General features: G+C 35.7%; 1 protein-coding gene across 2 annotated transcripts in view; it reads right to left on the reverse strand.

Moving 5' to 3' along the window:
* DARS1 (aspartyl-tRNA synthetase 1) overlaps nt 1-15,398 on the reverse strand; it is a 72,940-nt gene that overhangs the window by 15,097 nt on the left and 42,445 nt on the right. For both annotated transcript variants that reach the window (XM_082465908.1, XM_082465909.1), the window contains exons 8-10: nt 14,377-14,488; nt 13,376-13,510; nt 11,108-11,255 (exon numbers count right to left, since the gene is read on the reverse strand). In XM_082465908.1, coding sequence (XP_082322034.1) covers nt 11,108-11,255; nt 13,376-13,510; nt 14,377-14,488 — 395 coding nt within the window. The remainder of the gene's footprint in view (nt 1-11,107; nt 11,256-13,375; nt 13,511-14,376; nt 14,489-15,398) is intronic.

The raw sequence follows: 15,398 nt of genomic DNA on the forward strand, positions 1-15,398 counted from the left end.
AAGTATTCTATGCAAATGGAAATGAGAAGGACATTACATAATGATAAAGGGATCAATCCAACAAGAAGATCTAACAATTATAAATATATATGCATCCAACATAGGAGCACCTAAATACATAAAGCAAGTATTAACAAACATAAGGGAGAAATGGACAATAACACAAAACAGTAGGGGACTTTAACACCCCACTTGCATCACTAGACAGATCACCCAGACAGAAAATCAGTAAGGAAACACTGGCCTTAAATGACACATTAGACCAAATGGACTTAATAATAGATGTATATATATATAGAACATTCCATCCAAAAGTAGCAGAATGCACATTATTTTCAAGTACACATGGAACATTCTCCAGGATAGATCACATGGTGGGCCACAAAACAAGTCTCAGTGAATTTAAGAAGATTAAATTCCTATCAAGCATTTTTCCCGACCACATGCAATGAGACTAGAAATCAACTTCAAGAAAAAACCCTGCAAAAACCACTAATACATAGAGGCTAAACAATATGGTTCTCAACAACCAATGGGTTAACAAAGATACGAAAGAGGAAATTAAAAAATACCTGGAGACAAATGAAAATGAAAACACATCAATCCAAAATCTACAGAATGCAGCCAAAGTAGTTCTAAGAGGGAAGTTTATAGCGATGCAAGCCTACCTCAGGAAATAAGAAAAATCTCAAACAAGCTAAACTTACACATGAAGAAATTTTAAACAAGCAAAACCCAAGGTTACTATATGGAAAAAAGTAATAATGATCAGAGTGAAAAATAAATGAATTAGAGACTTAAAAAAAAAAAAAAGGAAAGATCAATGAAATTAAGAGATGGTTCTTTGAAAAGATAAAATTGATACAACTTTAGCCAGACTCATCCAGAAAAAAAGAGAACCCAAATCAATATCATCAGAAATGAAAAAGAAGTTACAATCGACACCACAGAAATACAAAGGATCGTTAAGAGATTACTATGAATAGCTATATGCCAATAAAATGATCAACCTAGAAGAAATGGACAAACTCCTAGAGATATAAAATCTCCCAAGACTGAATCAGGAAGAAAGAGAAAACATGAATGGATCAACTAACTATGATGATATTGAATCAGTAATAAAAAAAAACTCCCAACAAACAAAAGTCCAAGACCAGATGGCTTCACAGGTGAATTCTATCAAACATTTAAAGAAGAATTAACACATATATTTCTCAACCTATTCAAAAAAAATTCCAGAGGAAGAAACACTTCCGAACTCATTGTATAAGGCCAGAATCACACTGACACCAAAACCAGACAAAAAAAGAAAATCATATGCCCATATCCTTGATAAACATAGATGCAAAAATCCTTAAAAACTAGCAAACTGAAGCCAACAATACATGAAAAGGATCATACATCACGATCAAGTGGGATTTATCCCAGGAATGCAAAGATGGTTCAACATCCAAAAATCAATCAATGTGATACACCACATCAACAAATTGAGCAATAAAAATCATATTATCATCTCAATAGATACAGAAAACCTTCTGACAAAATTCAATATCCACTTATGATAAAAACTCTCAACAAAGTGCATACAGAGGGAACATACCTCAACATAAGGCCATAATGACAAGCCCCAAGCTATATATTATATTTAATGGTGAAAAGCTAAAAGTATTTTCTCCAAGATCAGGAACAAGATAAAGGTGCCCACTCTTGCCACTTTAATTCAACACAGAATTGGAAGTCCTAGCCACAGCAATCAGACAAGAAAAAGATATAAAAGGAATCCAAATTGGAAAGACAGAAGTAAAACTGTCACCGGTTCAGATGACATGATACTATACATATAAAATCCTAAAGATGCCTCCAGAAAACTATTAGAACTCACCAATGAATTCAGTAAAGTTGCAGGGTACAAAATTAATATACAGAAATCTGTTGTGTTTCTATACAATAATATTTAACTATCAGAAAGAGGAATTAAGAAAACAATCCCATTTACAATTGCATTACAAAGATTAAAATATCTAGGAATAAATCTAACCAAGGAGGTAAAAGACCTGTAGTCAGAACACCATAAGACACTGATAAGAGAAAGTGAAGATGATACAAACAAATGGAAAGATATACCATGTTCATGGATTGGAGGAATTAATATTGTTAGAATGACCATACTACTCTAGGCAATCTACAGATTCAATGCAATCCCTAGCAAAATAAAAGTGGCATTTTTCCCACAGAACTAGAACAAATAATTCTAAAAGTTGCATGGAGACTTATACTACAGAAGTCCACCCACTGGAGTGAAGGTTCTGAGCCCCACGTCAGGCTTCCCAACCTGGGGGTCCAGCAACGGGAGGAGGAATTCCTAAAGAATCAGACTTTGAAGCCTAGTGGGAATTGATTGCAGGACTTTGACAGGACTGGGGGAAACAGAGACCCCACTCTTGGAGGACACACACAAAGTAATGTGTGCATCGGGACCCAGGGGAAGGAGCAGTGACCCTGGGGGAGACTGAACCAGACCTACCTGTTGGTGTTGGGGGGTCTCCTGCAGAGGCGGGTGGTGGCTCTGTTTCACCGTGGGGATAAGGACACTGGCAGCAGAGGTTCTGGGAAGTTCTCCTTGGCGTGAGCCCTCCCAGAGTCTGCCATTAACCCCACCAAAGAGCACGGGTAGGCTCCAGTGTTGGGTTGCCTCAGGCAAAACAACCAACAGGGAGGGAACCCAGCCCCACCCATCAACAGTCAAGTGGATTAAGGTTTTACTGAGCTCTGACCGCCACAGCAACAGGGAGGGAACCCAGCCCCACCCATCAACAGTCAAGTGGATTAAGGTTTTACTGAGCTCTGACCCCAACAGCAACAGTCAGCTCTACCCACCACCAGAGCCTCCCATCGAGCCTCTTAGATAGCCTCAACCACCAGAGGGCAGACACCAGAAGCAAGAAAAACTACAATCCTGCAGCCTGTGGACCAAAAACCACAGTTACAGAAAGATAGAGAAGATGAAAAGGCAGAGGGCTATGTACCAGATGAAGGAACAAGAAAAAACCCCAGAAAAACAACTAAATGAAGTGGAGATAGGCAACCTTCCAGAAAAAGAATTCAGAATAATGATAGTGAAGATGATCCAGGACCTCGGAATAAGAATGGAGGCAAAGATTGAGAAGATGCAAGAAATGATTAACAAAGACCTAGAAGAATTAAAGAACAAACACACAGAGATGACCAATACAATAACTGAAATGAAAACTACACTAGAAGGAATCAACAGCAGAATAACTGAGGCAGAAGAACAGATAAGTGACCTGGAAGACAGAATGGTGGAATTCACTGCTGCGGAACAGACTAAAGAAAAAAGAATGAAAAGAAATGAAGACAGCCTAAGAGACCTCTGGGACAACATTAAACGCAACAACATTCGCATTATAGGGGTCCCAGAAGGAGAAGAGAGAGAGAAAGGACCAGAGAAAATATTTGAAGAGATTATAGTCGAAAACTTCCCTAACATGGGAAAGGAAATAGCCACCCAAGTCCAGGAAGCGCAGAGAGTCCCATACAGAATAAACCCAAGGAGAAACACGCTGAGACACATAGTAATCAAAGTGGCAAAAATTAAAGACAAAGAAAAATTATTGAAAGCAGCAAGGGAAAAACGACAAATAACATACAAGGGAACTCCCATAAGGTTAACAGCTGATTTCTCAGCAGAAACTCTGCAAGCCAGAAGGGAGTGGCATGATATACTTAAAGTGATGAAAGGGAAGAACCTACAACCAAGATTACTCTACCCGGCAAGGATCTCATTTAGATTTGATGGAGAAATCAAAAGCTTTACAGACAAGCAAAAGCTAAGAGAATTCAGCACCACCAAACCAGCTCTACAACAAATGCTAAAGGAACTTCTCTAAGTGGGAAACACAAGAGAAGAAAAGGACCTACAAAAACAAACCCAAAACAATTAAGAAAATGGTAATAGGATCATACATATCGATAATTACCTTAAACGTGAATGGATTAAATGCCCCAACCAAAAGACATAGACTGGCTGAATGGATACAAAAACAAGACCCATATATATGCTGTCTACAAGAGACCCACTTCAGACCTAGGGACACATACAGACTGAAAGTGAGGGGATGGAAAAAGATATTCCATGCAAATGGAAATCAAAAGAAAGCTGGAGTAGCTATACTCATATCAGATAAAATAGACTTTAAAATAAAGAATATTACAAGAGACAAGGAAGGACACTACATAATGATCACGGGATCAATCCAAGAAGAAGATATAACAATTATAAATATATATGCACCCAACATAGGAGCACCTCAATACATAAGGCAACTGCTAACAGCTATAAAAGAGGAAATCGACAGTAACACAGTAATACTGGGGGACTTTAACACCTCACTTACACCAATGGACAGATCATCCAAAATGAAAATAAATAAGGAAACAGAAGCTTTAAATGACACAATAGACCAGATAGATTTAATTGATATTTATAGGACATTCCATCCAAAAACAGCAGATTACACGTTCTTCTCAAGCGCACACGGAACATTCTCCAGGATAGATCACATCTTGGGTCACAAATCAAGCCTCAGTAAATTTAAGAAAATTGAAATCATATCAAGCCTCTTTTCTGACCAAAACGCTATGAGATTAGAAATGAATTACAGGGAAAAAAACGTAAAAAAGACAAACACATGGAGGCTAAACAATACGTTACTAAATAACCAAGAGATCACTGAAGAAATCAAAGAGGAAATAAAAAAATACCTAGAGACAAATGACAATGAAAACACAACGACCCAAAGCCTATGGGATGCAGCCAAAGCAGTTCTAAGAGGGAAGTTTATAGCTATACAAGCCTACCTAAAGAAACAAGAAAAATCTCAAGTAAACAATCTAACCTTACACCTAAAGGAACTAGAGGAAGAAGAACAAACAAAACCCAAAGTTAGCAGAAGGAAAGAAATCATAAAGATCAGAGCGGAGATAAATGAAATAGAAACAAAGAAAACAATAGCAAAGATCAATAAAACTAAAAGTTGGTTCTTTGAGAAGATAAACAAAATTGATAAGCCATTAGCCAGACTCATTAAGAAAAAGAGGGAGAGGACTCAAATCAATAAAATCAGAAATGAAAAAGGAGAAGTTACAACAGACACCGCAGAAATACAAAGCATCCTAAGAGACTACTACAAGCAACTTTATGCCAATAAAATGGACAACCTGGAAGAAATGGACACATTTTTAGAAAGCTATAACCTTCCAAGACTGAACCAGGAAGAAACAGAAAATATGAACAGACCAATCACAAGTAATGAAATTGAAACTGTGATTAAAAATCTTCCAACAAACAAAAGTCCAGGACCAGATGGCTTCACAGGTGAATTCTATCAAACATTTAGAGAAGAGCTAACACCCATCCTTCTCAAACTCTTCCAAAAAATTGCAGAGGAAGGAACACTCCCAAACTCATTCTATGAGGCCACCATCACCCTGAGACCAAAACCAGACAAAGACACTACAAAAAAAGAGAATTACAAACCAATATCACTGATGAATATAGATGCAAAAATCCTCAACAAAATACTAGCAAACAGAATCCAACAACACATTAAAAGGATCATACACCACGATCAAGTGGGATTTATCCCAGGGATACAAGGATTCTTCAATATACGCAAATCAATCAATGTGATACACCATATTAACAAATTGAAGAATAAAAACCATATGATCATCTCAATAGATGCAGAAAAAGCTTTTGACAAAATTCAACACCCATTTATGATAAAAACTCTCCAGAAAGTGGGCATAGAGGGAACCTACCTCAACATAATAAAGGCCATATATGACAAACCCACAGCAAACATCATTCTCAATGGTGAAAAACTGAAAGCATTTCCTCTAAGATCAGGAATGAGACAAGGATGTCCACTCTCACCACTATTATTCAACATAGTTCTGGAAGTCCTAGCCACGGCAATCAGAGAAGAAAAAGAAATAAAAGGAATACAAATTGGAAAAGAAGAAGTAAAACTGTCACTGTTTGCGGATGACATGATACTATACATAGAGAATCCTAAAACTGCCACCAGAAAACTGCTAGAGCTAATTAATGAATATGGTAAAGTTGCAGGATACAAAATGAATGCACAGAAATCTCTTGCATTCCTATACACTAATGATGAAAAATCTGAAAGAGAAATTATGGAAACACTCCCATTTACCATTGCAACAAAAAGAATAAAATACCTAGGAATAAACCTACCTAGGGAGACAAAAGACCTGTATGCAGAAAACTATAAGACACTGATGAAAGAAATTAAAGATGATACCAACAGATGGAGAGATATACCATGTTCTTGGATTGGAAGAATCAACATTGTGAAAATGAGTATACTACCCAAAGCAATCTACAGATTCAATGCAATCCCTATCAAATTACCAATGGCATTTTTTACGGAGCTAGAACAAATCATCTTAAAATTTGTATGGAGACACAAAAGACCCCAAATACCCAAAGCAGTCTTGAGGGAAAAAAATGGAGCTGGAGGATTAAGACTCCGTGACTTCAGACTATACTACAAAGCTACAGTCATCAAGACAATATGGTACTGGCACAGAAACAGAAACATAGATCAATGGAACAAGATAGAAAGCCCAGAGATTAACCCACGCACCTATGGTCAACTAATCTATGACAAAGGAGGCAAAGATATACAATGGAGAAAAGACAGTCTCTTCAATAAGTGGTGCTGGGAAAACTGGACAGCTACATGTAAAAGAATGAAATTAGAATACTCCCTAACACTATACACAAAAATAAACTCAAAATGGATTAGAGACCTAAATATAAGACTGGACACTATAAAACTCTTAGAGGAAAACATAGGAAAAACACTCTTTGACATAAATCACAGCAGGATCTTTTTTGATCCACCTCCTAGAGTAATGGAAATAAAAACAAAAATAAACAAGTGGGACCTAATGAAACTTCAAAGCTTTTGCACAGCAAAGGAAACCATAAACAAGACGAAAAGACAACCCTCAGAATGGGAGAAAATATTTGCAAATGAATCAGTGGACAAAGGATTAATCTCCAAAATATATAAACAGCTCATTCAGCTCAATATTAAAGAAACAAACACCCCAATCCAAAAATGGGCAGAAGACCTAAATAGACATTTCTCCAAAGAAGACATACAGACGGCCACAAAGCACATGAAAAGATGCTCAACATCACTAATTATTAGAGAAATGCAAATCAAAACTACAATGAGGTATCACCTCACTCCTGTTAGAATGGGCATCATCAGAAAATCTACAAACAACAAATGCTGGAGAGGGTGTGGAGAAAAGGGAACCCTCTTGCACTGCTGGTGGGAATGTAAATTGATACAGCCACTATGGAGAACAATATGGAGGTTCCTTAAAAAACTAAAAATAGAATTACCATATGACCCAGCAATCCCACTACTGGGCATATACCCAGAGAAAACCGTAATTCAAAAAGACACATGCACCCGAATGTTCATTGCAGCACTATTTACAATAGCCAGGTCATGGAAGCAACCTAAATGCCCATCAACAGACAAATGGATAAAGAAGTTGTGGTACATATATACAATGGAATATTACTCAGCCATAAAAAGGAACGAAATTGAGTCATTTGTTGAGACGTGGATGGATCTAGAGACTGTCATACAGAGTGAAGTAAGTCAGAAAGAGAAAAACAAATATCGTATATTAATGCATGTATGTGGAACCTAGAAAAATGGTACAGATGAGCCAGTTTGCAGGGCAGAAGTTGAGACACAGATGTAGAGAATGGACATATGGACACCAAGGGGGGAAAACTGCGGTGGGGTGGGGATGGTGGTGTGCTGAATTGGGCGATTGGGATTGACATGTATACACTGATGTGTATAAAATTGATGCCTAATAAGAACCTGCAGTATAAAAAAACAAACAAAACAACTAATACTAAACTTTCATTTGGTTATTTGTATGGAAATATGTTAATATAAATGTTTCAGACATTACATGAAATTTCTAAAAATCTTATATTTGTATTTGTATGGAAATATGTATGGAAATATGTTAATATAAATGTTTTAGAAAAAAAAAAAAAAAGTTGCATGGAAACAGAAAAGACCTGAACAGCCAAAATAACCTTGAAAGAAGAACAAAGCTGGAGGTATCATGCTTCCTGACTCAAACTATACTACAAAGCTACCATCATCAAAACAGTATGGTACTGGTACAGACACACAGATCAATGGAAGACAACAGAGAGCTCAGAAATTAACCCACACTTATATGGTCAATTAATCTACAACAAAGGAGGCAAGCTACACAATGGGGAAAAGACAGCATCTTCAATAGATGGTGGTGGGAAAACTGGATAGCTACTTGTCAAAGAATCAAACTGGACTTTCTCCCACCATATACAAAAATAAACTCAAAATGCATTGAAGACCTAAATGTAAGACCTGAAGCCATAAAAGTCCTAGAAGAAAACATAGGCAGTATGTTCAATGATATTGGCCTTAGCAATATTTTTTTGGATCTGTCTCCTCAGGCAAGGGAAACAAAAGCAAAAATAAACAAATGGGACTACATTAAACTAAAAAGCTTTTGCACAGTGAAGGAAACTATTAACAAAATGGAAATGCTGCCTACTGAATGGGAGAAGATATTTGCAAATGCTATATCTGATAAGGGGTTGATATCCAAAATATACAAATTACTCATACAACTCAACATCAAAAAACCAAAAAACCCAATTTAAACATGGGCAGAGCATCTGAGTAGACATTTTTCCAAAGAAGACACACAGATGGGCAACAGACACATGGAAAGATGCTCAATGTTGCTAAACATCAGGGAAATACAAATCGAAGCCGCAATGAGATATCACCTGACACCTGTCAGAATGACTATTATCAAAAAGACAACAAATAATAAGTATTGGTGAGAATGTGGAGGAAAGGTAACCGTTGTGTACTGTTGGTAAGAATGTAAATTGATACAGCCACTATAGAGAACAGTACAGAGGTTCCTCAAAAAATTACAAATAGATACGATCCAGCAGTTCCACTTCTGGATATTTTTCTGACGAAATAAAAACACCAATTCAAAAATATATATACACCCCTATGTTTACTCCAGCATTATGATTACAACAGACAAGATATGGAAGCAACCTAAGTGTCCATTGACAGATGAATAAAGAAGATGTAGTGTATATATACACAGTGGAATATTACTTAGCCATAAAAGGAATGAAACCTTGTCATCTGCGACAACATGGATGAATCTAGAGGGTATTATGCTAAGCGAAGTAAGTCAGACAGAGAAAGACAAATACCATATGATTTCACTTATATGGGGAATCTAAAAAACAAAAGAAATTAAGAAACATAACAAAACAGAAACAGACACCACAGAGAACTAGCAGACCACAGTGGAAGAAGGGGGTTTGGGGGATGACTGAAATAGGTAAGGGGGATTAAGAAGAATAAATTTCCAGTTCCAAAAAAAAAAGTCATGGGGATAAAATCTACAGCATGAGGAATATAGTCAATTATATTGTAAAAGCTTTGTATGGTGACAGATGGTAACTAGACATATCATGGCGATCATTTTGTAATGTACAGAAATATGGAATCACTGTGTTGTGCACTGGAACTAACATAGTGATGTAGGTCAATTACACCTCAATTTTAAAAAATGCATCAAAATGTTAATGATGGTTATCTCTGGAGGGTGGGATTATGGGTGACTGTTAATCTTTACTTTATGCTTTTCTTCCTAGCTGTCTGCAATAAATATGTATTGCTTATATTAATAAAATCAGAAAGAAAACAATAAATGTCATTAGGGGAAAAAAAAGGCTGTCTACAATTAAAATTGGAAAATACTGGTGCTATATGCTACAGTATTTTTGTAAGATCAATGACTAATTTCTATGTTCTTGAAATTATTCATTATTCATTAGACTTGCAATGGCATAAAAAGTTTCAAAATATTTTTGAACTCTTTAAGTATTAATGAAGCATATCCAAATACATCAACTAACAGTTAAATCAGTGGTCTTCAAATAGAAATTTCAAATAGTCCTTTGTCAGCTATCAAAGTGCTAGATAAATCTGTTATATCCAACTTAATACTTGCAGTACTGTCACAAGTATGGCAAAAAGAAAAAAAAAAGAAAAGACTCCCTTGGTCCTAGTTAACTTGCTTTCCATCTTTTCTTATTTTCTCTGTTGTAAACATTATCACAAGTAAACAACTTTCAATGTCCTTTTGAGTGAGAAACTATCTGCCAGTTTAGAGGGTGTACCTGAAGTGAACATTTTACACAATTCAATTTTCTGAACACCCAGAACATGCCTAATAATTTTCTATAAATGTGTCAATTCACCAGGCCCAAATAAGCTGAAAGTCCCTTCAGTATACTAGTTTCTAATCTCTACTGAGCACTCATTGTAATTATAAATTGATCTAAGAATTAACATTCCTGACACAGGCTTAATTTACACAGATTCAGTAAAGATTAGAAACTAAAAGACTAAAGGGACTCTTGACCTCTGAGTTAAGTAGTAATATTATCGTCACTTAAAACAGCAGAGGAAACTGAGGCACAGAGTTAACTTGCACAACGCCCACACAGATAATAGCAGAGTTGGGATTTGATCCCACAGCCTGGATCTAGCTGAATCCAAGCTCTGAACCCCATACTACCTCCCAAATAATAAAATGCTATAGAAGTAACGTATGCTCTATTTCTGAGAAATTCAGGATGTCAATATAGAGGAAAAAACAAATATAGTTAGGGAATTCACGATCTGGTAAACTCCTCCACGAAGATTAGGTTAACTAGCTGTAGTCCCAACTGACTAGGATTCAGAAGTTACTATTTCGAGTGTGGATTTTTCCACTAATTAACTGATCAACTAACTGGCAAGTCTTTTTTTACCTCTTCCCAATAAAAACTTAGTTTACATATTTCAGAATTGCTTTACTTTGAAGAACTTAAACTGATTTGAAAATTATATCCATCTAAGACTACAAAATATATATTTTTTACCTTTCTTGAAGTCCTTTGAATATTTGTACTAAAGTGTCAGCAATTTCTTCCACAACTTCATGGTAATGGTAATTAAAAGCCATTTCAATATCCAAACCAACAAATTCAGTTAGATGTCTGTGGGTATTAGAGTCTTCAGCTCTGAATACTGTAACATTAATAAAAGAAATGCATAGTACATGTTTTAAATTTTGGAGAAATTGGGATTCAAATATCAAATCCTATTTACTAGTACTCCAATGGCACTATTTTCATTATCATTATAGGGTTGGAAAAATCTATGATAAGACATCTGTTTCAGCATTCTCATGGACGGCAAGATCATTACAAATTCCTACAGTCACGTAAAAGCTGTAACAAATGTAAATTAATAAATGAGGCTCGTGAAAATCCCAAGGGAATGCAAGATCCTGAAGTGCCTTCTCAATAATTAAAATAGATTCAATATAGTGAGTTCTCAATTTTATTAAAACTGGACTCAAGCTAAATGAAATCTGTGCAAATGAAGTAACATTATACACACTCCAGCCACTACCTCAGTCCAGTTCTTATTATCCTCACTGGACTTTCCTCCTTTCCAGTCTTCCTGACTCTAGCTCTGCTCCATTTTTCATATCACTGCAAGACTGATATTCCTATAACACATCCTTGCTCAGTAACTTACAATGGTTCCCAAATGACTACTGTAACAAGACATAAAATGACAAAATATCTAAAACCTTTATGCTTTCATAATTTAGTCCTACCCTGTATTTCCCATTTCTTAATATTAACTAGTCTTATTTTTATTTTCTCCCATGCACTTTACTCATCCTGCTTCCTCTGACTAGAATGTCATCTCCATTGTCTATCTCCCACTCTTGTCCTTAGAACCTACTTCAGTATGAATTCTCTTTTATGGTGACTCTAGCAAATTCCATCTTCTCCCTTTTTTTACACTATTTACACTATATAATTAACGCCAATCTGCTGATTGTACAGCACAATCTGATTTTTGCTGTGAAAATCACTTGATTACTCCCTGTGACTGCTATATGTATGCATGTCTTATTCTGTCTTGGAAGCAGGGACAATGTTTATTCCCTTGTCACTCAAAGCATGGTCTGTCTGCAAATCAGCAGCATCAGCAGTACCTAGCAGCTTGTGAGAACTGCAGAATCTGAAGCCTCACCCCAGACCTACTGGTCAGAATCTGCATTTTAACAAGGTCCCCAGGTGATTCATGTGCACATTAACATTTGAGAAGTGCTGGTTGATTCTTTTTTTATGTACATGGAACCTAGAGCAAGGCTGTATATGCAGCAGGTGTTCAACATATAACTGTTTAATGAATTCAGAAAATTAAGAAACTTAATGATCTTCTCAGTTTCTCTATTAGCAGGTATTTAATTTTTATTAAGCTATCAAAAAACTTACATATATAAAGTAATTTGGTAAGTTTTAAAGAATGAAGTAAAGCTAGTTTTTGCTTATAATTAGCTTCATAAAAGAGTTTGCCGGACTTCCCTGGTGGCGCAGTGGTTAAGAATCCGCCTGCCAATACAGGGGACACGGGTTCAAGCCCTAGTCTGGGAAGACCCCACATGCCACGGAGCGACTAAGCCCGTGCGCCACAACTACGGAGCCTGCGCTCTAGAGCCCGCGAGCCACAACTACTGAAGCCCACGCACCTACAGCCTGTGCTCTACAACAAAAGAAGCCACCGCAATGAGAAGCCCACGCACTGCAATGAAGAGTAGCCCCTGTTTGCTGCAACTAGAGAAAGCCGCGCGTAGCAACAAAGACCCAATGCAGCCAATAAATAAATAAATAAATAAATAAATTAAAAAAAAGAATTTGCCACATGATTATGTGTCCATGTTTGACTTGTAACAACTATATCTTAAAAAACATGTTAATATAATCTATTAAATATCAGACATTTGTAGTAATTTCTAATGGACTTTAGCATATTATCAATACTAAGAACAGTATAAACAGTAATAGTAAAACCGAACAGCTTTGCAATAAAATTGGTAGTGAAGTAAACAGTGGCACATTTGTAAACTTACAACAGTAGTAAAGGAGCTATCAAGGACAACAAAATATATTATTTACAATGTCTACCTAAGTACCTTGTCATTTTTACCTCAAAGTCTGGTGTTTATGTAGTCAGCATATAAAAGGATTTAAGCTTTCAAAATGTTTTTATGTAAAATGTGTTTCTAAAACCATTACTATGGTACAATTAATGAATTTTCAGAAAACCATAACTGCCAAAAACCTTACCTGGTCCAATACAGAAAACCTTCTCAAAATCAGCACAAATACACATTTGCTTGTACAGCTGTGGAGACTGAGCCAGGTATGCATTATTTTTAAAATATGACACAGTAAATACATTGGCTCCTCCTTCACTGGCAGCTGAAATGCAAACATGTTATAATTAACTGTAAGCTTATCAATGCAAACTTCCAGTAAAACGTTTATACTTCTGATTCAAGTATTTCACTAAAACAAAACCAAAAAAACTGGAAAATCAAGAATTGCAGAGAAACCATAATCTATATATGTCTTATACCTGATTCTAAACAGTTTATATTTAGGACAGACTTACTTCTTTGGCTATATCTCCATTTTACTTCTTTGGATAAATATGCTCTCTTTCTGCATCAATTTCAAATCTATTACAGCTACTTTGGAGTTGTAAAAAAATTTTTTTAAAGGAAAAAAGATATGAGATTCTTAATAATTTTCTAATTATCAATAATGCAATGTTCAATTTTTAATTTATAATTAAATTATAACATACTTTTTCTTGTTATTTAAGTAACTCTAAAAAGGTTAAATGGTTAAGAATGATTAATATAAGTTTCTCATGTAAGAATGAGAATTAATGAGATTTTCCCATCTGTAGTATTTAGTAATTTTACAATGTAGTTTATACAAAAAATGACTGCAATACCAATTAGAAAGAAACCTACATAAGGAAAGTAGTTTCTGGTGTACCTTATATTAATAAAAATACTGCTTCATGTGTTATTGCCTCATTTTATAATCATTATCACATAATGACTCCTGAAATAAGGGGATTTGGTATTATTGGTGTTAGTGATGTGTGATTGCTGCTATATAGCATAGTCTTCAAAATAGTCCCATGGCAATAAACCTCAAGGGACACTTGGGATTCTCAAATTAAAAAACCAAAACCAAAACGAAAACCTAATATGAATCAACTTGGGGGAAAGCAATTTATTTTAAAAAACTAAGAGAAATATCTTAAAGCATACCTGAGATGATTTTAGGAGTTTGGATCTCCACAAAACCCTTGTTAATTAAAGTTTCTCGGAAAAGATGGCAGATGCCAGACTGGAAACGGAAGACTGCCTGACTAGTTGATGTCTATAAGACAATAATAAAACCTAATTAAATCAATTTGACACATTAACTGAGATGGAGTATTTTCTAATCAGGCCACCTGCCTGGAAAGTTCATAGAGAAAACAATTCATTATATGAGAGAAAAGTTAGGTTACATGACAATCAATATAAGGATATATCTTGGAATTTTTCATATTATAGAAGGAGAATGCAAATTTTGCCCTTTATTTCCAACCTCTCTAACTCTTGCCTTTGCTAAACTGAGAGTCTATTAAAAAAACTGGTTTGGGGTTAAATTAGATAGTAGTTTAGACATAATCTAAGGTGTGTAAAAGCTTTCAAGTTACTTATATATAGAATGCTTCCCAAAATGTAAAGTCAAAGTAGGGGTTAAAAAGGTGAATGCTTACAAGGGCCAGACAAATAACAAATGGAATGAATGAATGGTACTTCCTGGGTGGTGCAGGGCACGGTAGAGAACAGAATGCTCAATATAGAGTACTAGCTAATTTTGCTACATGGGCCCAGTATTGATGGGTTCACCTCCAACTTTTTAAGAAAAGCCATCTAGATTTAATGCAAAAACCCTGTTTTTCAATGATGGCAATGAATTTAAATTAAAAAAAAAATGTGGGTCAAAGAAAAATACTCTTCAGGCCAAATTCTAGAGGCACAACCAATAACTTGTGTGAGCAAACAGCAAATACAGTAGGATGTCTAAGTACTGTGGCCAAAATTATGAAAAACCTGAGGTTTCTAGGCAGTACCAAAAGGACTTGATTATTGCTAGCCTTTTCTATATACTATAAATTAAAATGGAAAAGGTAAAAGCAGACAAAAAGCAAATAATCAGGGGAAACACGAGTGTACAATAAGGGCAGAAAGGTGGGAAAGAACTCTTAACGTGACAAAGCATTTAAGTTTTAGGTAGA

This window comes from Balaenoptera physalus (assembly GCF_965194825.1).
Source record: "Balaenoptera physalus genome assembly, chromosome: 6".
NCBI classification, from domain to species: domain Eukaryota; kingdom Metazoa; phylum Chordata; class Mammalia; order Artiodactyla; family Balaenopteridae; genus Balaenoptera; species Balaenoptera physalus.